The sequence below is a fragment of the Polyodon spathula genome, chromosome 8 (assembly GCF_017654505.1).
Source record: "Polyodon spathula isolate WHYD16114869_AA chromosome 8, ASM1765450v1, whole genome shotgun sequence".
NCBI lineage: Eukaryota > Metazoa > Chordata > Actinopteri > Acipenseriformes > Polyodontidae > Polyodon > Polyodon spathula.
In genome coordinates this window covers 33,875,569-33,901,142 of record NC_054541.1, presented here as the reverse complement: position 1 = coordinate 33,901,142, position 25,574 = coordinate 33,875,569, and the positions used below count along the sequence as shown (strand labels likewise).

General features: G+C 38.3%; 3 protein-coding genes across 6 annotated transcripts; 2 read left to right on the top strand and 1 right to left on the bottom strand.

The window, feature by feature from the left end:
• Positions 1-311: 311 nt before the first annotated feature.
• On the bottom strand, positions 312-8,579 carry LOC121319829 (methionine aminopeptidase 2-like). 2 transcript variants are annotated; one of them, XM_041257685.1, is made up of 11 exons: positions 8,388-8,579; positions 7,611-7,724; positions 7,027-7,093; positions 4,525-4,650; positions 3,735-3,896; positions 3,179-3,360; positions 2,992-3,086; positions 2,699-2,795; positions 2,212-2,315; positions 1,270-1,385; positions 312-913 (listed from the first exon to the last, which is right to left on the bottom strand). In XM_041257685.1, the coding sequence occupies exons 1-11, from the start codon at positions 8,548-8,550 to the stop codon at positions 661-663; spliced, it is 1,479 nt and encodes a 492-aa protein (XP_041113619.1). In that variant the 5' UTR covers positions 8,551-8,579; the 3' UTR covers positions 312-660. The 2 variants fall into 2 exon arrangements, with proteins under 2 accessions (XP_041113619.1, XP_041113620.1); XM_041257686.1 differs by having other exon boundaries at positions 7,611-7,721.
• A 3,141-nt stretch (positions 8,580-11,720) lies between these two features.
• Positions 11,721-18,666, top strand: LOC121320255. Of its 2 annotated transcripts, none has more exons than XM_041258506.1 (12): positions 11,721-12,120; positions 12,216-12,322; positions 12,423-12,991; positions 14,354-14,425; positions 14,789-14,854; positions 15,168-15,267; positions 15,473-15,700; positions 16,037-16,186; positions 16,350-16,470; positions 17,015-17,146; positions 17,647-17,763; positions 18,131-18,666. In XM_041258506.1, exons 1-12 carry the CDS (start codon positions 12,070-12,072, stop codon positions 18,338-18,340), a joined length of 1,923 nt encoding a protein of 640 aa, XP_041114440.1. In that variant the 5' UTR covers positions 11,721-12,069; the 3' UTR covers positions 18,341-18,666. The 2 variants fall into 2 exon arrangements, with proteins under 2 accessions (XP_041114440.1, XP_041114439.1); XM_041258505.1 differs by having other exon boundaries at positions 12,420-12,991.
• A 94-nt stretch (positions 18,667-18,760) lies between these two features.
• Positions 18,761-25,564, top strand: LOC121319828 (uncharacterized protein C3orf20-like). 2 transcript variants are annotated; one of them, XM_041257683.1, is made up of 7 exons: positions 18,761-19,120; positions 19,580-19,672; positions 20,193-20,502; positions 21,463-21,579; positions 23,936-24,078; positions 24,463-24,597; positions 25,189-25,564. In XM_041257683.1, the coding sequence occupies exons 1-7, from the start codon at positions 18,837-18,839 to the stop codon at positions 25,328-25,330; spliced, it is 1,224 nt and encodes a 407-aa protein (XP_041113617.1). In that variant the 5' UTR covers positions 18,761-18,836; the 3' UTR covers positions 25,331-25,564. The 2 variants fall into 2 exon arrangements, with proteins under 2 accessions (XP_041113617.1, XP_041113618.1); XM_041257684.1 differs by lacking the exon at positions 19,580-19,672.
• Positions 25,565-25,574: the final 10 nt, after the last annotated feature.

Genomic DNA, 25,574 nt, shown 5'->3' with positions numbered 1-25,574 from the left:
ATCAAGAACTAGAGTCTGTGTGAAGGCAAACACAGTTCAGAGCGTGCTCATTACTACCTACATAAATATCCTTAACACTGTACTTTCTGGTGTTTGCGGAGGCTTTCCCAGTGTGTACTGAATCATGGATGGAAGTTGTGACAAGGATTGTGTAATTACTGCTAAATACAAATCAAGATTAAATCATTTAAAAAGTGTAACATGCCCAATTAAAATCAGAAAGACCATAAATTACAATGTTCTCTTCTAAAAGTACACGAGGCAGGGGAAAGAAGAATTACTACATTGAAAATTAATAGTGAAACCAATAATCAGATTTGAGTTTGATCTTTATTTTTACAAAAAAAAAAAAAAAATTCAGGAAAATTAAAAAAGGCAATCCTACACTGGGCATAGGTGTTATCAGCAATAGGATGTGCATAGATTTGTCGTTTCTAGTTCAAGAAAGCTTTAAAATAAAGAAATAAATATACAAAAAGATGACAAACTAACGTTGTTTTCAGTTATTTCCCAGCCATGTCAAAACATAGCAGATATGATACAAGTCCCCTGCTTAGATGGACACGAGCTTCAGATTAATTAGTTTATGCTGATTTCTGCCAAAGCAAAGTGAGAAAGGATAAAGCTTGTCGGAAAGAAACAAAAGAAAAACTGCAGAGCTTAATAATCGTCTCCACGGCTCACAACTTCTTTGCAAGTGGGGCGTAACAGAATAGTGTGCTCAAATTGTGCTGTGTAGGAGCCTTTAGTGTCACAGAGTGGAGGGTATGGATCCACTATACCCAAGTCACAAAGGTTCTTCAGAGCCATTAAGTATTTTGTCTCTCCCAGGCGATCCAACCATCTGCGGCAAAAAGCCAGCGTGCCAAAATGTTCATTAACTACATTCAGCATGTGTTTAGCCCTGGGTAGCCTGGAAGATAAGACAAAGATGAAAATACATATGGTTTGGAAAGGAAAGACTATAAAACATTAACAGTTCTCTTTCCTATGGGTGGACGGATTTATAATACATATGCTACATATCATAGGAAGGAACTGTAACAAGGTTCCATGGTCTTCTGTACAACCAAGATAATAGACCAGAATATCTACTCTACTTTGAAACCTACACCGGGTGTATTATACCATAAAAGAGCTATAATTTAGCGCTTATACAGTGTTTTGTGTTACACATTTATATTACAATATCTGGTGTAAACTTTGCATCTCCACTCAACATTATCTAGTACAGAAAACAAATCCACTTGTAAATGAAAAATAACTAACCTGATTGGCACATGTCCAACATCAAAATTCTTCATGTAATGCGAACACTCCATGTCATCATGAACGACCCCCTTTCCTGTGCTGCCAAAAGTCTCTATGGCATAAACTTCTCCTTCCTTTACAAAAAAGTATATATTAATACCTTAAAGCGTTGACAAAAATACCAGAATTGTCAAGACATTTTTTTGCACACCTTTGCACATTAAAAGGTATACAAGAGTCTGCAACACAAACAACTCAAAGCCTCTCAGTCAGTTTCGCTAGTCCTAAACAATTTGTATGTTGGGGGGTAAAGCATGCATTACTTAGAGCTACATATTTTGAATTAGTTTCCAAAAAGCATAGCTATTAAATGTAGAAATAGGAACAGCTGTTGCTCCATTTTAAGAATGGTAATTGTTTAAAGCCACACACATTATTGGTTGTATATCTCTGCATCTGGTAGCTAAAGATTTAACGATACCCTGAAACGGCACTCTGATAAACACCAAAGTCGTCTCAGTAAGCCTGGCATGCAGCTAAAAATGTATAACACTCAAGTCAGATTAGCATTACAGTATTGCATAAAGCATACTACACATGGCTTTCACTTTCTCAAATACTAGGAGGCTGTATTCCACCTAGAATACTTCCATATTGTAGTATGCTGATTGCTTGTTTTTTTACATAGACAACTACTTATCTGCAGGGTATTATAAAGTTTTTACAATTTAGCAGTTTGATATAAATGCATGATTAAATCATCTTAGAAGAACATGTTTAATAAATGGGTCACAAACTGGACACTTTCCTTTTTTTTGCTTTCTCCATGTTACGTAGAAAAAGCTTATTCCTATTCAAATATGTATTTAAAAAAATACATACATTACTTAGGACTATGCACCAATAGCAATTATGTTTTATGGTGTACTTAACATACCAGATTGAATAAAAGCAACCTACCTCCATTCGTGTTGCTTCTCCTCCTTTGACAATGGGAACAGTTTTGCCAGCATGTATCCTGTACTGTCCAATGGAGTGCCCATTTAAGTTACGTATTGGCTTCACTGTAAGAAAACACAGCAAATTCAACAGAAATCTATGGCAAATATGGAAGAGTATTTATTACTTTGCAAATAATTTGTTATTTCATGACTTGGTTTTCTCCACTAATTAACCTATTAACCACAATAGCATGAGTGTTCAACAAACACAGATAACTCTTAGCAGTATTTATATACTGTAAGCGTCTACACTTGGTGGAATAGCCAGTTACAGCATTTCAACTTTGTGGCTGGCTTGGCCACAAACAAAATGAGTGCAGTAGCTGAAACTGTTACCAGAATAATAAGAGGAAAGCTCACAATTGCCTAAGATATCCCATCTCAATGGACAGAGAGGACCTCCAATGTTGCTAAACCAGCACACCAAAAAAAAAAAAAGAGCCCACCTTGATATGTTTTGCCATCAATTTCAACCTCATAGGATTCCATGACTTCCTGTATAGCTTCACCAACATCACAAAGGCGGACATCTATCCCAGCACACTAGAACGATGAACAAAACAAACAAAGTACTGGAGTAATTACCACAGGTTAGTTTGTTTAGGGGGTTGAATTTCACATGGTTATCTTTTATCTACTTCTGCAGGGTACAAGGGCAACAGTGTAATATTTTTTTTAAATAAAATATAAAATAAAAGGAACACCACACAGAAAGGTGGAAGAGGGTAATCTTAAATACCTTGATTCCAGTATTGGTGGCATCTTTCACAGCTTCAAGAAGCTTATCATACTTTGGATTGAATGCTACAGTAAAAGCACAATCAATGATGCGACCTATTGACAAAAAACAATGGGATTACCAAGACTTAGCATTGCAAATGCTTGATCTACATACGCTGTGTTTCAATGAAAGGTTTGAGACTAACCATTGATGTGCGTTCCAAAGTCTATTTTACAGACATCATCATACTGCAAAACTGTCGGGTCTCCAGCATTGGGCGTATAGTGAGCGGCACAGTTATTCAGAGAACAGCCAGTTGGAAATGCCAGGCCTGCGTGTAAACCATTCTCTTTGATCAATTTTCTGGAACAGTCTTCCAGCTTTTCACTGAAAGAGTTTTGTAACAGCTAGTTAAAGATAGAAGACCAATGAAAACTAAATGGCAAAACAGAGATTCTATTGCTGTTCAAAACCAGCATTTAAACTGACTAAAACCACAGCAGTTACTGGAAAATAGTTGGAATTACAAATTGATTAACTTAAAACAGGACATTTGCTGGCTAAACACTACACTCTAAATACAGATTCTGGTGCACGCAATAAAATGTGCAGAGTGTCCTTGCCTAAAGAGACAAGGGATTCTGTACATTAATTTTTTTAAATCCTAAGAGAGAAAAATGGAGGTGTGCACCAATAATGTACAATAAAAACACATTTAAAAAAATCATTGAAAGACAACTTGAAAAAAGTAAAAATCTTACCAGATCTCAATCATGGTCATTCCAGGTTTGATCCAGCTTGAGACGTACTTCCTTACTTGTCTATGAGCCTCAGCTGCTTGTCTGAAATCATTCCAAACCTCTTCATTGGCTTTATCCAGTGCTTTCTTTTCCTCATTGGTCATGCGCCAGGAAGCACTTCGTCTGCAAAGAAGAAGAAATACAATGAAACATACTGTGTTGCATTAACCCTTTGCAGTCCTATGTCAAACCAGGTCCGACATTACAATTTTCCCTTTCCTGCCCGACATCAAAAAGACTTAAAGCACGGGTCTCTAGATGGAAAAAGCAGAGAAAACCTTTCAGTGGCTGAGTGAGACCAATAGAAGATGAACAAAACCGAAAAATATAATAAAAAAATGGCGTATCTCATAGCCCCATCCACTACAGAGATAACAGGAACATAAAGGAGGTAGCTGCTTCTGCACCCAGCCCTCAAAAAATATCACAGACATTTGCAGAGTTTTTTTGGAGATGTTATAGTAATAAAATAATGACTTTGATCGCATTATTGAGGAGTTTGGTGATAAAACGAGTAATTAGGACAGCATTTATCAGTATGCATGTCTATAAAAAGGTATGTGAAAAATACAGCGAACAACAGGTGGGGCTTGGCTGGAGATTCAGTACTGATGTCAATTTGCCATGCAATGTGTTTTACACTAGTTTTACTCTGAAAAATTACATTTTAAACAGCGTGGGTGAAAATAAATTGGACCTGACACGCCTGACAAGTGCTGAATAAATGGACTGCAAAAGGGTTAAAGCTTACCCGTCTTGCGTAGATGGATATTCACATTCTTGACCCTTTGTAAAGACTCCACTTGGGTACAGGTCACAGATTGGAACTGAAGGTGGATCAGTCTGAACCGTAGATGGATAATTCACATTCTTGACCCTTTGTAAAGACTCCACTTGGGTACAGGTCACAGATTGGAACTGAAGGTGGATCAGTCTGAACCTTTGCTGTTGGCAGGAAATAATTAACAGTGCTTCAGACAAAAAGATTTATAACATTTATAACATTTATAACAGCTGAACTGCAGTTAGGACTCACTTTACACTTTGGTATCGCTATATATAAAACAGAAGCAAGTGTAATATATAAAGCTGTATATTGATATTCAAAGAATAATATTTAGTACAAAAGTTTAAGGTTAAGTATATGCACACGCACACACACATATATATATGTGCCTTGCAAAAGTATTCAGACCCCTGACCAATTATCCCATATTACTGAATTACAAATGGTACATTGAAATTTCGTTCTGTTCGATATTTTTATTTATTTATTTTAAAACACTGAAACTCAGAATCAATTATTGTAAGGTGACACTGATTTTATGTTGGGAAATATTTTTAAGAAAAATAAAAAACTGAAATATCTTGCTTGCATAAGTATTCAACCCCCACACATTAATATTTGGTAGCGCCACCTTTCGCTGCAATAACAGCTTTAAGTCTTTTGGGGTAAGTATGTACCAGCTTTGCACAGTGTCGGAGTGATTTTGGCCCATTCTTCTTGGCAGATTTTCTCTAGGTTGTTCAGGTTGGTTGGACGACGCTTGTGGACCGCAATTTTCAAATAGTGCCACAGATTCTCAATGGGATTGAGATCAGGACTTTGACTGGGCCACTGTAGGACATTCACCTTTTTGTTCTTGACGCCACTCCAATGTTGCTTTGGCCTTGTGCTTGGGATCATTGTCCTGCTGAAAGGTGAATTTCCTCCCAAGCTTCAGTTTTTTAGCGGACTGAAGCAGATTCTCTTGCAGTATTTTCCTGTATTTTGCTCCATCCATTCTTCCTTCAATTGTAACAAGATGCCCAGTCCCTGCTCATGATAATCATCCCCACAGCATGATGCTGCCACCACCATACTTCACTGTAGAGATGGTGTATCTTAAGGCATGGGCAGTGTTAGGTTTGCGCCACACATAGCGCTTTGAGTTTTGGCCAAAAAGCTCTATCTTGGTCTCATCTGACCACAAAACCTTTTCCCACATTGCAGCTGGGTCACTCTCATGCTTTCTGGCAAACTCCAGACGTGCTTTCAGATGGTACTTTTTGAGTAACGGCTTCTTTCTTGCCATTCTCCCATACAGGTCAGTGTTATGCAGAGCTCTTGATATGGCTGACTGATGCACCATTACTCCGCACCCAGCCACTGAACTCTGTAGCGCCTTCAAAGTGATTGTTGGCCTCTCTGTGGCTTCTCTCACAAGTCTCCTTCTTGTTTGAGCGCTGAGTTTTGAGGGACGGCCTTTTCTTGGCAGTGCTTGGGTGGTGTGATGCAGCTTCCACTTCCTGATTATTGATCCAACTGTGCTCACTGGGATATCCAAACACTTGGATATTATTTTGTACCCTTTCCCTAATCTATGCATTTGTATTACTTTATCTCTAACTTCTGTAAAATGCTCTTTGGTCTTCATTTTCCTTCAGATTCACAGCCTTACCGATGATCCTTCAACAGTGGGGTTTTTATCCAGAAAATGTGACCGCAACTTTAATGGTTCACAGGTGGAGGCCAATGGTAAGGTAACTGTGTCCTCATTAGGGCAATTTCTTTCATCGGTGCAAACTGTGAGCTTCCACAGCACAGGGGTTGAATACTTATGCAAGCAAGATATTTCAGTTTTTTATTTTTCTTAAAAATATTTTCCAACATAAAACCAATGTCACCTTACAATAATTGATTCTGAGTTTCAGTGTTTAAAAATAAAATATCAAACAGAACGAAATTTCAAAGTACCATTTGTAATTCGGTAATATGAGAGAATTGGTCAGGGGTCCGAATACTTTTTCAAGGCACTGTATATAAGCCAGATACTGAAGGTACTCTGCGGTGAGTCGCATCAGAATTCGGAGAAGAACTTTACGGCACTCCTACTGCAGACAAAGGCAATTTAACAGTACTGTTGAATTAATATAAATACAGTATGTTTGTTACTGTGTGTTACTGAGGGTTTGTGAATTAAAAGGATATGCGTATTTGTGTACTCTGTATATACTTTTGCTTTGAGATTTAATTCAGATTCTTTTTTTTTTTTTTTTTTTAATTTTCATTCGCATGAAGTACTTGTCTGACTGGCAAAAGTATAACAGTAAAGCTTGTTGTCCCGGGTGTCCCGCGATATGAATTGCACACTCCTGACTATATCCAGCAGTCAAACAGACTCCGTCATTTTTCAAATACTTGTGTGTGTATAAAGCGCAAAGCAATATTAAAAGAAGTTTGCAATGAACCAATAAGGTCAAAAAACATTACTCACATCCCTTTTTCTTTTTCTTCTTCTTTTTCTTCTTCCCAGCCGAATTCTCCCCTTCCTCTCCATCTGTAAAAAAAAAAATATATCACACACACACACATACACTACAGTTATCTGTGACTGGAAATTAAGAATTTACCATTTTATCAAATTTGACGATTGAGGGTCGATACAATTATTGAAAGTGAATCAACAAAAAAAAGCCAACAGCATTTGACAATGCAGAATATGAGGGAAATTAAATTACACTTGACTGGCCAAAACAACTGCATCACCCTATAGAATTAACTGATTTTGTTTCATAAAGTCAAATTAAATCTCCTGAATAATGTTACATTAACATATTAAGTTACATACCGCTTTGTAGTTTTCCATTGACTTAATGAAAAGACAAAAATAGAAAAATGTGACACTGAAATATAACATGAAATACTGTGTACTACTGTGGTTTGTGGGAGACAACTGCAATATCACTTTGTGGTTTATTTGATGTTAAATAAGAGATTATGATCAATTATGTTAAAAGGTGATGCAAAACACTTGACTAGCCATTAAACCATTAAGTACTTAAGTGTCCACTTGCCTTCCTCTCCTTCCTCATCCTTGTCTTTGTCTTCCAGGGCTTGTTTCTCCAGTTGATCTGTTACTTTGTCAACACCAGTAGCATTGGCATTACTCCCATTTTCATTATTTCCTGCTAAAAGATTTTATGAAGTGTACCTGCTAGTTATTTAAATTTTCAGTAAAAGTAGTCCCAGCATGTTATAACATGTACATCTCTCGATGTACAACACACATAAACTTGCTTACTTAAAAGCTAGTAAGCAATTGTGAACATGTATGAAAAACAATTAAATAAGTTATACAAAAATATGCATGTATGTAGGTAATCGTATAATGTGTTGTAAATGTTTTTTTTTCACACTAATTATATATATATATATATATATATATATATATATATATATATATATATATATATATAGACACACACACACACACACACATTCTTTAACATATTTTTGTTCTTTAAAAAAACACGTTTCACTGCATTAAGCGATCAATCAAGTACAGTAGTAGTCGTACATAATGCAAGCTTAAATTCTGCAACTAGTAAAAATAAAATACAAACTTTCAAAAACAAAAGAAAGTTTACGAGAAAAAAAAATCTACAACACAGTTGAGCCGATTCGTATTTTGTTTTTATAATATGGAAAAGAAACCGTCTGTTTTTATTTTTTGCAAGGCGTGTTTTCAGCTGGCCTTTTCTCATAATCTGGACGCTTCATCAGCGCACTGAACTGACAGGAAGAAACGTGTTGTATAATCGTGGCCTGATTATCAATATTTTTACTCTTACCAGGAGCAGCAGATTTGTTTTTCCTCTTCTTTTTCTTTTTCTTCTTAGCTGCTTCCTCTGTCGTATCTGCCTCTTCCTTGTCTTCGAGTTCCAGCTCCCCGTTCTGGTGTTTCTCTAGCTCAGATTTTTTCTCTTGCTCCTGTTGCCGCACCACGTCCGCCATGATGGAAACACAGCGAGAGAGGAAGCGCAGGGACTGCTGGGAGTTAACTGGGGCCCGCCCGCCACAGACTCGTCTGGGAATCACACGGGTATATAGGCACCAGTACAGGATATTTTTGGCCCTATATATAAGGTTGGGTGCCAGACCATTAGACCTAATGAAAATGATAATAGGCCTTTAAGTATTGGCTAGGCAGAAGGAGTTGGATATCCGAGTATATAAAGTGCCCCCCACAACTATAAAGCTTCCCATTTAAATTTGTAGTCAAATATTGTTTCACACCATACTTTCTCTTTAAGTCTGAAACTATTTGGTGAGATCAGATTTTGACAGGTGAGCACAGGCATACAGTTCAGTAAACCAAGCTATTGTTTGTATTGTAGGGAAGAATATTGTAAGGTTTCAGGACACTAGATGCATTATCTGTAAAGAGCTCAGATCATACTTATTGGAATCGTCTTGTGCAGACTACATTGCCAGTAACCAATACAAACATAACAATGTTTGGATCAAGACAAGCAATAACAAAGAAAGTGCAAGCTGGAATGCAATGATAAATGGGAGGATTTCATTCACCTAACAATCTTGTGTTTTCTCGCATCCCTTATCGCTAAACTTACCCTGGATCATCCAATCATAACCCTGGATTTTGTACAAGGCATGGCTGGAATCCTTCCTTATCATTGTATCATCATTGCATAACTCTTGCTTTAAATGTACATTATGCACTTGTGTACCAAGAGATTGATCCTAGCATTACCCTTGTATGTTTGTGATGGGTGAATATTCTGTTTCTGGTAAAATGACAATGCAGCCATCCACCAAGACAATCACAGAATCACAATTCAATTGAATATCTGTGGAATTTGTATAGTCAGAACGCTCTACCTCTACCTTAATGACCCAGTTTAACGTGCTACAATGCTATATTTAATTAAAATATTCACCATTCACTTGCTGTTAGGCCATAGGACTGCACCTGACATATCCTTCGTGCTGATAAAAAAAAACACATCAGGTAGGGGCCCTGAAACGCAGAAAGAGAACTTTAGCAGCTGGTTTCCCAAACACTGGCACTAATCTTGGAAGGCCTTATCTAACTAGATAACATTAAATAGTCCAAGGTCAGGGTGTGCGAAACATTTTACACAATTTAGTCAAAGTAAAAATAAAGTACATAAAACAAAAAGATGAAGAGAAAAAAATGCAGCTTTCTTTCTGCTTCCCAACCAGGAAGCAGAGACCATGGCGGACACACTGCTGGAGGACTTTGTCTGCCAGTTTGGGGCTCCCCTGGAGCTCCACTTTGACCAGGGCTGGAATTTCGAGTCCCATCTTGGCGGTGATGTTCAGATGGATGGGAATCTGCAAGATCCGGACCACCCTAAAATGATGGGTTGCTGGAGCGGTTTAACCGGACTTTGGCAACCTAGTTGGCCATCACGACTGCCACACACCAGCTCGATTGGGACTTGCAGCTGCCCCTGGTCCTATTGGCGTGTCGCTCGGCTGTGCAGGAGTCTACCAGCTGCACCCCGTCCCTTCTGATGCTAGGACGGGAGCTGCAGACCCTGGCAACATTGGTGTTTGGCCAACCACCCGACACTGAGGTGATTCCCCCAGGACTGAAATATGCTCACCGGCTCCAAGACCACCTCGACCACACCCACAAGTTTGCCGGAATGAACTTCAGGTGGCTGGTCACCACCAGATGCGCAACTTTGGCACTCGGGCAAAAGTAAGGCTGTTTCGAGCTGGCGAGCTGGTCTGGATGTGCAGCCCATAGCGCAAGCGTGGTCACTGCCCCAAGCTGGACAGTGCTTGGGTGGGGCCATGCCAGGTGCTGGAGCAACTAGGGGAAGTCATAGACCAGGTGCAGTTTCCTAACTGTGGCCAGAAAGTGGTGCAGCACCAGGATCGACTTGCCCCCTACCGAGGGCTGGCCAGGGGATCGCCCCCTGCCTGAAGAGACACCGCTGGAGTAGCCTCACGGATCAACCCCCTGGAGCAGTGCCATCAGTCTATCACCTACCTCACCCGGAGCAATCGGACCAAGGCCACAGAGGCCAAGGCAGATACCCCGCCGTTTCCTGGGATAAAAGAGCCTCTCGGAACGATGAGGACTTTGGGTGGGGCTGTGTAACAGTGGGTCCCGAGGTGGGATGGTGAGATGGTGAGATGGGCGGGCCTGCGCGCTGACTGCCTGCTAACAACCTGGAAGAGCGCACCCAGCGGGTCGGGGGCGTGGTCAGCACGTTGAAGTGAACAGAACTCGGCCTGTACTTTTCCATCGAGCGAGGTTACCCACAGTCTGGATGGGGCCCTGCCCCCTTTAATGTAGAATGTTCCGATACCCAGACTGAGGCAACTGGGCAGGGGGATTTCCATTCAGCTGTTGTTCTGGAACCTTCCAGCAGGGTCAGGTGTCTGTTCTCTCCAGCTCTCCTATAAAAGGAGCTGAGAGCTAGATCCCGGGGTCAGACTGAGAAAGGAGAACAGAGTGAAGAGCTAAAGAGCTAAAGAGCTAAAGAGCTAAAGAGAAGAGAAAGCAGACTTGAGAAGTATGAGCTGACAGCAGCTTTACTAAAGAGATTATTAAGGCTAAAACAAATAAAACCACTATACTATATATATATATATATATATATATATATATATATATATATATATATATATATATATATATATATATAGTATTAGTATTGCCCCCATATGTTATTTGAATCAGAGACTGTTTTTTATTTTATTTTAACTCCTGAAAAAAAGCTAATTTATACTGCAAAATACCAAGGTACACCCAAGACAATAAAAAGCACAAATAAGGACACACTGAAAACATACCTAGCATATACATTAACTTTTAGCTGTACACTATATGTGTTTGACTGTTCTATAGCATTACTTTTCTATATCAGGTGTAATTATTTCCGTGTGACTTATACCTTTACTATGTTGTTCGTGTTTTTCAAAGTTATCATTGTTAACAGCCACAGTTCAGTACACACCTTGTTGGATTACAATAATAGTGCTGTAAATGGAAAGGGGTTATTTGCAGAGTACACTAAAGCTTGGTGTAGCTAAGCAACAAGGCCAACAAACTCAGAACTGGAAGGACTGTATGTATGACTGTGTGAGTGATACACTCACAAACATACACAACCACTGCTTAAGTTACAGTAGATTCTGGAACGCGCTGAATATACTCCTTGAAAAATATGTACCGTAAGTAGAACACAGGACAGTTATTCCAATGACGTTACTTGTTCTGCTACCGTACTAGTTATGCAGAAATGAATGGTGCTAGTAAAATTCTGTGAAATGTCGTTCAATTGAGCAAACTAGTAGTAAGTACGCTACTATTAAGAAAACATTCTTAATTAATTCGATATAATATCAACAATATACTTTATAAACATTTGTAATCAGTGGAAATAATTTAATATGCTGTTGGTATTAGAAAATATTTCATCTGTGAAGAGTAAACACGTGTTTTAGGAGCTGTCATTCGTTTGAAAGAAAATGTCAGAGAACCTAACATTATGCAGCGGACCTATTTACTTCTTTGACCAGGTAAAGTCATAGTTATTATTGTTTATGGAAATTATGTAATTACTCACAAATGCAGTTGAATTATAAATAAATAAATAAATAAATAAATGTTTTAGCCCGTTGGTAGGAAATGCAATAAACGTACGAGGAAGGTGGTGGAAGAGCTGCCTGCTGATTTAAGATACTTGAACATCAATCCACGTCTGGCAGCTTTCATTCGAAGGTAAACCTTACATTACAATATGAATTACATATTATATGTTAAGACAGTTAAAGTACATTTTCAATTTAAATTTGAAAATAACGTTGCATTTGTCCAGCAGGAGCAAAAAGTCTGCCTCTGAAGATAATTCTGCGGATGGTGATGGGGACAGTAAACTTACTGAAGACGTGAAAAAGAAAGAAAAACATTCAGTTCTGCCAGACATAAATAATGACCCGTCCCACTCTTTGTCCAAGAATAGCCCTGCAGAAGACCCTACCCTTCAACCAGTGTCCAGCTCACTTGAAGATCACGCGCAGACAAGCCAGATTGACGAGTACAAGTATGCAGCACCGAATTTGCTGGAAGAACTGGAGGAAATGTTACTGGCGTACGAAGGGTGTGAAGAAGTCAGTTTCCCACGAGGTCTTTTAAATATTTTGAACTGTAGCTGGAAGGAGCTCGTCGAAGGAGCAGTGTACAGCAAAACACAACAGCAGTCCCTCGCGTGCAAAAGTGTGAAACACCTGAAGCCCAGAAGTTCCGAGCGTTCCGACAAATTATCAGAAGACGTTGCCTACAAACAATTGCACGGAAAAAGTAACCCAAAAAAGAAAGTCACTCGGGCCGAAAATGGTATAGAAAGGGGCCTGGGTGTACACATTAAACAAGAAACAAAGGGACAAAAACGTGAGTTTACTATCTTGCCATCAAGTGTTGTTTTTTCTCTATTCCACAGTTAACTGATTTATTACAAAGTATAATAAATACATAGGATGCAATGTACGTTAGCTTAAAAAAGTAGGAGCCCTCGGTACATCTGCACGTAGGATTTTTTGAGCATTCAACATCTAGTACTATGTACAACATTTTTGCATATATGATTTTTATATATATATATATATATATATATATATATATATATATAATATATATATATATATATATATACACACACACACACACTCCTGGTCTAATTGTTATGAAACTTGGTAGGAACATTGTTTATCTTAAATTATTGAGAATATCAGATTCTCGGGATATAGGTGGGCGTCTGTCTGTCTGTACATCTGGCCATCATGTTACCCATATGATGGTTGCATGTAGCCAGAGAACTGCTTATCCAGTTGTCATAAAAGTAGTTATTAACAGTATTTACCAAGAGCTGTCAAGAGTATTCCATTCTCTGGAGCTGTATGGAGCGGTCTGTCGTCCATTCATCCATCTCTCTCCATAACACTTACTTTTTCGCATAGATTAGGAGTATCACTAAAAGAATTTCATTACTAATTACTGTTGAATACATGCTATTTATATGTGTCATAGGAATGTCTGTGTAGCTCTCCTGGCGTCAGGTATAATTATGATAAAAGTTTTACTCATCCATTTTACTCCTTGGATAGACAATGAAAGGACATTTAAAACATTTACCACCTCTTAACACTAATTGCTGGTCCTTGAGCATGTAAAGAGCTGGAGTGCATAATCTTCTCCAGTTACCAACTTCTGTGTTGAGCAGGCAGGGTGACTGTTGCTTTGCAAGAGATTATGCACATGTAGGCCTGTGAGAAAAGAAGTACCTGGTGATTTATTTCAGGTAAACACACTCAACTAATATTAGTGTATTTCTGTTGCCTCTTTATGGAATTATTAGTTTCAATAAAAAAAAACAAATACACTTTATCTGCTGGAGTAAAGTGTGCCTTAGGCTGTTGTTGGCCTGTTCTGTGGATTATTCCCAAAGCAAGAGCATTTAGAAATACAGTACTGCTAAAGCAGGACCCCTGTCACAATGATTCTGAAGAGAGACTCTTGCCTCAATGTTCTCAATATATTAAATGGAACAGATTTAAAAACATGGAACACCAAAATAAAATCAGTCAATTCCTTTTTATTTTTTTATGGAACACTGTTTTCAAGTTGCACATATTAGTTTATTCATGATGTGGGTTATTAACAACATGTTAAATAACAGTGGACTGAACACTGTCATTTTTAGTTTTTTTTTTTATTATTATAATTTATAATAATTCACTTTACCAATTGTTCAAGGTGATAAGCAGACCAGGAAAGGAAACAGTCTGGCAGAGAAAGACAGAGCCACACAACCCTTGAACGAAACAGGTGACCAGGAACAATATGAATCAGTTCTGAAATGCTCAACCTTACGAGTAATATTATTTTATTTACATGCTATAGTAAATAAATAATAAAAAAACTAACAAAATAAGTATCTAAAAAAGAAATACATAGATAAGTAGATTGTGTTACTGATGTATTGTCAGAGTGGGATTTAACCACATGTGTTAATTACCGAATAGCGAAACAACAGGGGAGAGTCGTATCTGTTCAGATATTAAACTGCATTACTTGTACACTACTTCAAATCTCAGTTCTTCATATCATAAAGTATTATTTGTGATTTAAACCTTGATATAGACTGTAATAAATATTTAAGTATTTTTACTTTTTCTTTTTACCTTCCAGCTCAGGTGTCCCATTTGCCACTTACAATAACCTTTTCTATATCGTCAAAGATATGTGAAGAGCAAGGTAACGTATTTCAATAATACAACAATATAGATATAATTTAATTTCAGAATTTATAAACACAACATGTTCATTTATTATGGTCCCAAGTTTGAAGTAATTATTTACATGTTAAGTAATGGATCTAGCATCGCTGTTCAAGCAATGTCAGGGTTTACTGTAAGCTTTAATAGTCACAGCTAAGCATGTGATTCCAAGAGTAGCTAAGGTCAGGTTGGTAGAAAACATGCATTGACTCAGACTGCTAAAGTATGGAAGAATGATTTCAATCCCATTTGCATTTGAATCCATATCCCTCTGTACTGTTGTTGACTAGGCTGGATTGTTCAGCAGGAAGAATCTAAACCCCAGGACCCTGAATGGAAAGCACTTTGTGCCTGGGCTGTGGAGAGACTGCGACTCGCTCAGGTGTCCATGTATGTATCATTAATGAGCCGCTTTATTCTCTCATGCTCGGACATGAGGGAAGGCATTTAAACATCTTCAACCGTGGTAAAGAAAAACACCAAATAAATCAATGAATAACTCTTTTATTGAGTGGAATGTATTCATTTTAATCTGTAAAGTTTAAGGTTAAATTTGCCTTTAAGAATATAATGTATTTTTTGTCGTCTAATACAGAAATGAACAAACAAGTAATCTGAAGGAAGCAGGGTTCAGCAAACCGCTCATTCTGCGTCACTATGGGGATTCCAGAAACAAAGCCATTGCCAAGTACAAGAAGCAGGGCAGTAAGAACTGTTCCTTCTCACTGGTCAATGGGAGACCTGTGATTCCAGAACTAAAGCAGGAAGACCCGTCCTTACGGAAACTGCACTACACAATCATTGACGGCTCTTCATTTATTTAGTATCCTTTCTTTTGTCAGACAATAAAAACTGTAAATCCCTTCATAACATTTTATCTGTGACATCTAGAACAAACACTGTTAAACAATCACTCATTTCCTTGCATGTTTGAACTTGTTTCCAAGGTCTCATTTACATTTCTAGCTACCCTGTGTTGCTCTTTCGCTGGCTACACCAAAGACGGTGCACAATTCATTTTTCTTTAAAAAAAAAAAAAAAAAAAAAGAAAGTACCACTAAGACGTCCAACTTTATCTAGGAAATCGTGTATTTGTGTATTGTGTATTGTGTGTAGACTGTGGTACCTGTGTAAGCACTCCTTAACTAGAGGCATTCAGCTACCCTTCAGGTCGCATTGCTGTCTGCCAGAGCTACTCAGGCCTGCCCTGTGGTGGATTTTACACTAATGTGTTCAGTGACTCACCAGATCTTTACACACTTGCTACGTTCACACCCTTTGGACACGCAAGTGTTTGCCATCCAGGCAGGTAAATAATGTTGGGATACTAAAATGTTAATGTTACTACATCCGTTCACAGTTTACCTTTCCTGTGCACTTCAACAGAAAGCAGACCTTGAACTGCATACTTACCTGGTTATTTTCAAAATGGGGTCTTTAATAATGCTTTTTATTTGTAATTCCTGATTCAGCAACACAGTGGCACTATTGCTTGATCAAGACGGGGGCATACTGACTGATGAGGAAGGCACAGTCACGAAAGAATGGAATTGGGCACAGGGAGTGAAACTGAATGAGACAGTTCTGATACAGGTATAAGCATTCCATTTTATTTTGTGTCATTAGTCATTAGTGTTAATAGTCTGAAAGAAACAAGAAACACTGTTAAAGCAAGAAAGACAATGAAACTACAGACATGCAACAGTATGTGTGTGAGTTTGTTCTAAGAGTGATGATTCAGGATGAGGTGACATATCTTTATCAGTTATCTGATATACTGTTTGTGTAGTAATGGACAATGCAACAGCATCCTGAATGTGGCATGTGCAGACATAGTATCCGAGAGGAGACAGGACTTTAGAATAGCAGATCTACTGTGTGGTAGCTGATCTTGTTCAGAAATGGCCTCTGTAACACTGCTGGATACAAAAAATTGTTTAGAATTTTATCATTCTATTTTATGTAAATTAAATAATAATTTCCTTGTTTTTATTCGTTCAAAATGTGATCGCTGATTGTCAGTCTCACTCATTGTGAATAAGATAACTGCTGGGGTTAGGGTGAGGTTTTGTGTTTCACACAGATAGGTTTAATGCTGTGCAAGTTTAAATAGGTGCCCTTTCCTTTTTTTTTGCAGGTGAATGACTTTATTAGTGTTCGAGTTGTGAGCCCGAACTCAATCAGTCTATCCTATAGATGGCAGCAGGAGAGTGTGCAACTGTCCCTCTCTCCACTTACAAACGTAATCCCTCCAGGGCCTGACGAGCTGGTGAGTTGTATGTGAAGTATGGGAACTTAAAGCTGCAGTGTCAGTATAATTACCTGAGGCTTGCTTACTATACTAGTTAAGTCTCCTGTGCATGCTTTGCAGTAAGTTTAGGTCATTCTAGCCAAATTGGCATAACTTAAGAACTGCAATCTAAGGCTTTATTGATTGAAGTCTGAAGGTATGTACTTCTTAACTTTGTACTATATTTGTAATTTATATTTATTAAATAACTCCAGTATAAATAGAATAGCCTGTTTTGAGAAGTGTGTTGTGAATTTCCTAAGAATGTACTTTTGACAATCGTGTGCTAGCTCTGCCCTTTCCCGGGCTGGCTTTATTTATTTTTATATTGAGTTTCATTGGCCCATGCAATATTTGTTACTTTTATCTAATAGCAAAGGGCAGTGGTTCACAATACCTATCTATAAGCCATCATAATGTGTAGAGATGTGAGGATCCAAATAGCTTGGCTCAACAGTTTCACAAAATCTTTTTTATAGGGTTTTATATTGACTGGGGAAAAGCTTTCATCAAAAGCATCTAAGGAACTTTCAAAAGCAAACAGAAAGAAAATGACAGAAATAGAAGCACGAAAGAAATTCATGGCAAAAAAATCTGTGAGTATCAGAAAATAATGCTGATAACTGACATTTCTCTACAGATAAAACATTTGGAACTTTTTTTATTTTGAAAATGTTCATTTCTACAGTATATTGAACTGCCTTATATTGATAGGGGTAAGAAAGGGTTAATTATGTGCATAATTGGCGTAATTAAAAAAATCCTGGGGTTATATTCTCTCCAAACTAATGTTAAAAAGCTACGCCTACAAATCAAGTAACATATTGTAATTTTACATATGTTTACATATACGAATACCAGCTCATTGCAATCATCTATTTTATATGCTAAACAGAGAACATACAGTAACAGAAGACAATAAACAAGAGAATTTTGAACTGCGGCTCTTTTTTTATATAACAGGAAGCCACAAAATCTTCAAATGGATTTTCCAAGCTTGTGAAGATGTTAGAAATCCAAGAAGAAGGACCAAGTCATGTGCGGGGAGTGAAGGCAGCACAGGAACTGAGGAAGCTTCAACGGAAGATCAAGAATATATTGGATGACTGGATGGAACACTATCGTATAGCTACAGGCAAGCCAGAGCAGGTTGTTTTGCTTTATTCAGTGTAAGGTACCGTAAGATTACATACTTAATTTAGTACACGAGCTGCCATTTAAGAAATAATGAATTAGTGCACTTATATGCATGTTGGTGTATATTTTTTTTAATTTAATTTAGTAGTCACCTATTATTTTTTTATTATTTTTTCCCAATTTAGAGTATCCAATTATTATTTAAGCTTGGCTCACCACCACCACCCCTGCAGTGACTCAGGAGCGGCGAAGACAAACAAAACGCTTCTTTTCAGTCTGCAGACTCACCCTGCAGCCACCTCAGAGCTACAGCGTCGTAGGACAACGCAGCTCTGGGCAATTTACAGGCAAGCCCACAGACGCCCGGCCAGACTACAGGAGTCGCTAGTGCGCAGTGAGCCAAGGACACCCTGGCTGACCTAAACCAGCCCCCCCCCCCCCCCCCCCCCCAAATTGTGTGCCGCCTCCTGGGAGCTCCCTTCCACAGGCGACAATGGAATAGCCTGGACTCCCAGTGCATTATTCTTGTTTTATGACTATTTTCTTTCATGTTAGAAGCCATTTATTGTCTGATTTTATCTTAGGAATCAGTTCTCCAGATATTTCTAAGATGTCTAGCACACCTCAAAGGACCATCCTGAAACGCAAAACTAAGTCAGCTGCGTCACCTTCACTGGTCCCCATTGATATGGAGTGGAAGGAGAGTGAAGCAGTCCAGCCGCAGAGCAACAATCCTGAGGCAAGCCCCCTCCGTTTCCTCTCAGCTCCTGCACGGAATATCCTGTGGGACCCTCCCAGAAGCTCTCAGTCATCAAGGTAACAGGGAAACTAACTGTGTAGAGACCTAGTCAGCCCATACGTGATTCACATTACTTTTTGTTACTGTTGGATGGGGAGTGGGAAGAAAGGGTATTAAGCCTTTGTGAATTATATTGGACTTACAGTACTAGGTGTATCCCAATGTCTGAATATTATGTCTAAAATAACTTTTTTTATAATACTTTTTCTTGGAATAGGATTGGTACCCACTGGCCAAATGTTGTAATTGCTGTTCATTTGAATTACATATTTTAAATGGCACACAAACCCACCCTCTGTCAGCTGTAATTGAAATGATAAAAAATGTTTTTAATGTGTATCATCCTTGTTTGAATCCTAATGAAAGCGGCATGCTCTTTTTATTGGTGTGTTTTTATTATTATTATTTTGCAAGGGTTACAGTAATATTAGCCTGTGTGCTCTGAGCTGTCAATGTGTTCATCCCCTCTGTGATAGGACCTTTTCTTCAGTAAGTGGGAATGTGAAGGAGGAGCCCATTGTCATCACAGGCAACCTCACATCCAGCATACAGAACACTGTACAATTAGGGTAAGGGCAGTAAATAGGTTAGAGTGATCAGCTCTACCGCCCCTGGTATGTGGGCTTCTTAAAAGATTCCTCTTTACAGGAATCGACCAGCTAATGTCTTTTTAAAGCAGTTTTCAATAGATTCATGACATGAACTTGTTTTGTACTGAACATGTTACCTAAGAATGTGCTGTTGAAATCAAACCTGATATACTGTAGTGCTGGGGTCTCTTTACAGAAGAAAATGTGTTCAACCAAAGGTAAGGAAAAATAAAGGCACAGGAGGGAGGGGGGTGTGTGTGGGGGAAGCTCTGCTGACAGCTTTGCTGTGGTCTACAAAGTAGGCCCTTTCTGCTTAAGAAATTTAAAATCCCATTGAGCTTGTCAAATTAAAGCAAGGGTATTAACCTCACAGCCTGACTGAACACCCTCTCTGAAACTTCAATCTTCTTTACCCAGCATGTGGGAGATCATGAATACTCACTGGGTAAACTGCGTGGCAACATCTTAAACAGCTCTTGATTTCTCATCTGCTCCCCAGGCCAGTAATACCCAAAAGTCCCAAAAACTACAGGCCACTGCTGAGTTCCCACAACCCCTGCCCTGTGCTTCTTAGAAGTTTGATGATGGGGGAAGGAGAGAAGAAGAGGTGCAGGTGCAGCAACCGTCAGACCCCCTGCCTGACAGACCTGGAGTATGATGCCTTCATCACGGGGCAGATGCCAGGCACCGAGCAGATCGTGGTGGTGTGCGTGGTCTCCTCGTCAAACCCCCAGAGCAGCCTCAGTGTGGACTTACTGGAGAAGCTGTATGAGAAGAAAAATAAAAACAGAAGCATGCCTTGTGTACAGGTACTGAGACAACAAGCCTAAATTAGAAAACTGTGCTTGCTTAAGAGTCAGGTAAACAGACACAGCAGTAACACACATATTAGTAAAGATGTAAAGAAGTAATTCAAGGGATAGAAATACCTAGGACAGTATTTAGTTAATTAAAATAGACTTTTGAACATTTTCCATCAATTTTTTTTTATTCTCAAACCATCTTGTTTTTATATGTTTGAGGATTTCTGTTGTGACTAGAAGGAGGTACATTTTAAAATAAGCCATTACAACCTGCTGTAGCAGAATGCAGTTTGTAATGAGAGACTTATTACGTGAGCTGGCAACAGTGATTTTAACTGGAAATGGCTTTTTGGGGTTATATCTGTTTAACTGTTGTCCCCTTAAAAGTGTAGCATTTGCATTTCAAGATCCCAGGCTAAATGCCAATTGGAAAATCCACAGGTTTTAATCGTGGGACAGTTCAGAAATTGCCCTTTTTTTCTTGGTCCTGGTGAAACAATGACATAAGGAAGTAATGTTCAAAAGATTAGGCAGCCGGTGTGCAAATAAGATCAGGAACTGTCCAAATAAGATCTAGAAGTTGAATTGATATTTAAGTCTTACTTATTTCTGTTTATAATTGTAATCACTTTCAAAGAGGTGTATGTAAATAAACATGCAGTATGTGTAAGTATTTATTTATATTCAAAAAATAAAAGTATTGTAAAGGAAATTCAGGAAATTGTATCTGGTACAATAAAAACCTGTTGCTGAGCCTGCTGAACAAAATAAACTTTTGTATGAGGTTTAGTGGAAGGTGTTCAGAAAAAGTGGTTACGCCCTCCGTAAACTTTCAAACTTGCAACCGCTTTAAACTGGCTTTCAGTGCTGAGGCCAGGGATACAGTGACTACTGAAGTCTTGTTTATATTTAATGTTATTCTGCTAAACCACTTGGCAGCTGCTGAATTTTCTCTTGTGCCCCCAGTGTCGACTAGACTCGTTCCGCCTGGTGAAGTATGACCTCGCCACAGCGGGGTTGCAAACTGTCCCCCAGGGTCCTCTACTGCTGCAAAGACACAATGTGGCTCCTGGTATGTTTCTGGTAGGTGACCAGAGCATTTCTACACACCTTATATACTGTCAATGTTATTTTTTTTGCTAATCAACTTTTTTATTTAATTGAATCTTACTTGCGAGAGAGCTCATCTCATTTTAGTTCATGGCCATACTTAGAAACACATTCTAAATAACTTTTGTGCAATATTATAACTTTTCCATTTTAGAAAAAAAAAAAGTGCAAATGCAGTAATGGAGTAAATGCTTAATACATTTCAGGCCATAGACTAGATGGCAGCAATGGAAGCTTCAGTACTAACATATAGATATACATTACATACATACATTTTAAGCATACTTACTGCAGCCGCCGGGTTGAATTTCATTGACATAACTTTGAATTTAAAGGTCCTCTGCTGAACCCAGGACATGTGGATTGCATTATTTAATTTTTGTTCTTATAGCAGGTTATATGGAGTAATACTTCTTATATTGAGTTATTTTCAGTAATACCTGAACGTAAATGTTGTGAATTTCAACTGACAGCAGACCCAGTGTTTTGGAGAGAGGAATTGTAATAATGTAATTGACTCCCAGGGGAAGCTGTCTTTTTCTGATCTTGGCAAAGTCTTCCTGACACATGTGCAAATCCACCTTCCTTCAGACTCCTGAGTGATATCCAGTGGAACACTGCCTGCTTATTCGCAGTACGAAACATACAGTAGTTCATTTCAAAGTTGTTTGTGGATGTGTGTACGCATGAACATGTCAGCTTCTACGACCAGTTTGTTGCATCTTTACCTTACACCAGCAGACTTGAATTCATAAACAAATGCTAGTTTCTCATTATAAACAGTTTTACAACAATATACTATATATTTACATTATTTACATATATGTGTACATATGAAACGGTCATGGAGTCTCTGTATATATTAATAGTTATTTTGCTTACAGTAAGAATGCAAATATCTTGTTTAAATTCTATATCAAGGCTAGTGCTTTATTATTCCATAAACAAACATGAATATATAGCTTTGTTATAACACAATAAACATTACCTGTCCTACAGAATCTAGATGAAGGAATTCAGTTACAGCAATCTGCTGTATTAAAAGTGCTATCCATCCCACCCAAACAACTCAAACCAAAATGAATCTAAACTAGACATTTTTGTGATAAAGATTATTATTATTAGTTTCAAAGGGGCAATAAATAGCGCTTCCTGACCTGAATCTTTTTTGTTATTTTCTTGGTGGTAAGGTCATGAACATAAAATCCTAGCTGTTTTATGAAAAGGACACATCTGCGTTAATATGAAGCTGTAAAGCTGTGATGCAGGGTTATCTGGCTGTAAAAGTCTTAGTATGTCTTGATCAAGGGGATTGTCTTCCAGGTGGGCTGTGAGTTTGTATTATTCTGGTTAATGTATTGCGCATAGAGCCCCTTCGAGCTTAGTACACATCCAGCTTTGCATGCTAGTAGCTGAAGATACTGCTTTGTCATATTAAGTGAGGCAGCAGACTCATTCAAAAGAATCGACTTTACAGTTTTATCTGAATCTTGTCTAAGGCAAATATTATTGTAGAGCTAAAACTGATTATTTCTGCATTTCGAAAAACATTTCTGGTATAACAGAAGCAGTGAGGGTTTACTGAAGCAACACCAGAGATCCTTGAAACATAAACACTGGTTTCATTTTATATTTTTATTTTACATGGTTTTTTAAAGTGATGCTGTTTTTCATACCAGTGGTTTAGTGTGAGCCAATGTCCATTATACCCAGAAAATTATGCTGACAAGCCTGTGCCTCAGAAGTCAATCAATTCACACAGTGGTCATAAACAGTAGCCACTCGTAATGCATCATCTAGGAAGATATCAGAAACAGACCCATTGAAATCCCAAAACATTATCGTTATCACAGTTTTCAGAATATGTTTTTTTTGTAAGGCACTGAAAAATGTTTTGACCAACACCAGCCAACACATACTCCCCCGCTGAACAGATTCCAGGAAATGGTCCAGATGTTACTAATACAGTTGCACCCTACAGCGTCCAGATTTGCATGTTGATGTTTGAAGTGGCTAGAAATGGAATTCAGATATGCCTCAAGACATTGTATTGGATAAAGTTTCTTATTTATTTTGAAAACCTCTTCATGTTTTGATGATATTGACCAAGTTATCCCAAACAGGGGTTTAAATATCAAGTTGCTACATAGCAACAGGACACAGTGTTTATTAATTTTAAAGAAACCTAAAGAAAATGTATCCAGTGGATAGACATGAGAGGAGATAAAGTAAACTTTTCTGTTTTGTTTCCCCAGGTATCTGCTGGGGTAGAAATTCAAGTACGCCAATCTTGCAGTTCATTAATGGCTTTCCACACCTTTATTCACAGATGTACATTTGTGGAAAGCTGCTCTTTGCGGACTATATTTTTAATGGGTACAGCAGCTCTATTAAAGACCTACAAAAGCAGATTTCTATAACACGTGGCAACTATCGCATGGGCCTCAGTCTTCCCTCAGATTTCAGATTCAGGTATTCTTTAGCATTTTTCCATATAACTTGTATTATTTATTTATGTATTACTTACTTATTTAGAAGTAGGAATCAATGCTATGAAGCTGTACATATGATTTAAAAGCAGATGGCCAACTTTTGCACTGCCAACAGTGGGGTACTACAGAGGCTTAGTGTGTCATCAAATACAGCATGCTGAAGAGTGTAACCTATGACCTTTCCTGGCACACCATGTCAGCTCCTAGCACTTTCAAAGGCTTGTGCAAGTGATAAAGGAAGGGCTGCTGTGGTCTTTTCAATTCAACAACTCTTGCAGACTTCAGACAGAGCTGCTTAGGACCAGTTGCTGAATGTTAACCCACAATTAAATAGTATTTTTTTTTTTGTTTGTTTGTTTTACAGCCCTCATCGGGAGATTCCTGAAAGTAACACGACTCAAGGAGTACAGGGAGAATGCACCACATCTCCACAATGTGACAGATGTCAATCAAAAGCTCCCCTTCAAAAAGATGAGTGCTCAGTCCAGGTTGCTGACAGGTACAGACATGCAATTATTTGCTTTATGCCCTAGGACAGGGTACAGTAATTGAAGATAACCCAAAAGAGTCCTTTAGTACAAGAGAAACCAAGTTATGCATTGGAACTGGACGTGTTTATCTGAGATGGCTAAAATAACAGCCTGATCATGTGTATTATCCCTGGCTTTGGATCTGTACACATTAAAGAGGATTTTAGAATTCAGCCCTTTGCTAACAGAGCTGTGCCATCTGGTATGTGAAGAGAAATAATTTTTCTAGCAATAACCCAACCCCCCCCCCACACACACACTGCTACACTGAATCAAAGAATTGATAAAAATCAGTGAAACAGGTCATAGTAACAATAAATGCAAAGCTACAGATATTATACATAAACAATTGGTTTTAGCTTATATATGATCTCAGACTATCTGCTATTACTTACATGAAGATTGAATGCTGGAGTCCCAGTTAAAGCACAGTGCTCTGGAGTGTTTGCACACCAGCGATCAATACACCAACTTAAGTGTACTCCCTGAAAGAGATTGTATACATTGTGTCTGGGTTTACGTGAACAGGTGCTGATGTTCGCTGCTTTTTTGCATTACAGAGCAGTGTCAGTTCAAGAATCTGTGACGTTTAATATGTCCAAAAGGAGCTATCTGCTCTGTGACAGAAAGAAAAAGAACCAACCATCTTTCACTTTGAAGGGCCATTTCAAAAACCTGGATCTGATGAGAATTGCTAAATAAAACTTGAATATATCCATTGGAACAGCAGCTGTTAAGGTTCTAGTTCAATCAGCATTCAAAACATTCAACAGCAGCGCAGAAGTAGAATAATCAAGTTACAGATAAAGAATCTGGATTCCCAAAATGTGAATGTTTTTGGAATGAAATGGACTAGTGAGTGTTGTAAGTGTACTGCTATGGCCAAAAGTTTTGCATCACCCTATAGAAGTAACAAATTTTGCTTCATAAAGTCAAACACTGTACT

Bases quoted from the DNA above. Each gene is read 5' to 3' on its own strand.
- LOC121319829 (XM_041257685.1), bottom strand. From the start codon at position 8,550: ATGGCGGACGTGGTGCGGCAACAGGAGCAAGAGAAAAAATCTGAGCTA. The intron at 3,897-4,524 runs GTAAGCTTTAAC...TCTTCTTTGCAG, and splicing joins TATCCATCTACGCAAGACGG to ACGAAGTGCTTCCTGGCGCA. The intron at 2,796-2,991 runs GTATTTAAGATT...TCATCGTTCTAG, and splicing joins CCACCAATACTGGAATCAAG to TGTGCTGGGATAGATGTCCG.
- LOC121320255 (XM_041258505.1), top strand. From the start codon at position 12,070: ATGTCAGAGAACCTAACATTATGCAGCGGACCTATTTACTTCTTTGAC. The intron at 15,268-15,472 runs GTATGTATCATT...CGTCTAATACAG, and splicing joins CGACTCGCTCAGGTGTCCAT to AAATGAACAAACAAGTAATC. The intron at 16,187-16,349 runs GTAAATAATGTT...TTCCTGATTCAG, and splicing joins AGTGTTTGCCATCCAGGCAG to CAACACAGTGGCACTATTGC.
- LOC121319828 (XM_041257683.1), top strand. From the start codon at position 18,837: ATGACTATTTTCTTTCATGTTAGAAGCCATTTATTGTCTGATTTTATC. The intron at 20,503-21,462 runs GTACTGAGACAA...TTGTGCCCCCAG, and splicing joins GAAGCATGCCTTGTGTACAG to TGTCGACTAGACTCGTTCCG. The intron at 21,580-23,935 runs GTAGGTGACCAG...CTTTATTCACAG, and splicing joins TGGCTCCTGGTATGTTTCTG to ATGTACATTTGTGGAAAGCT.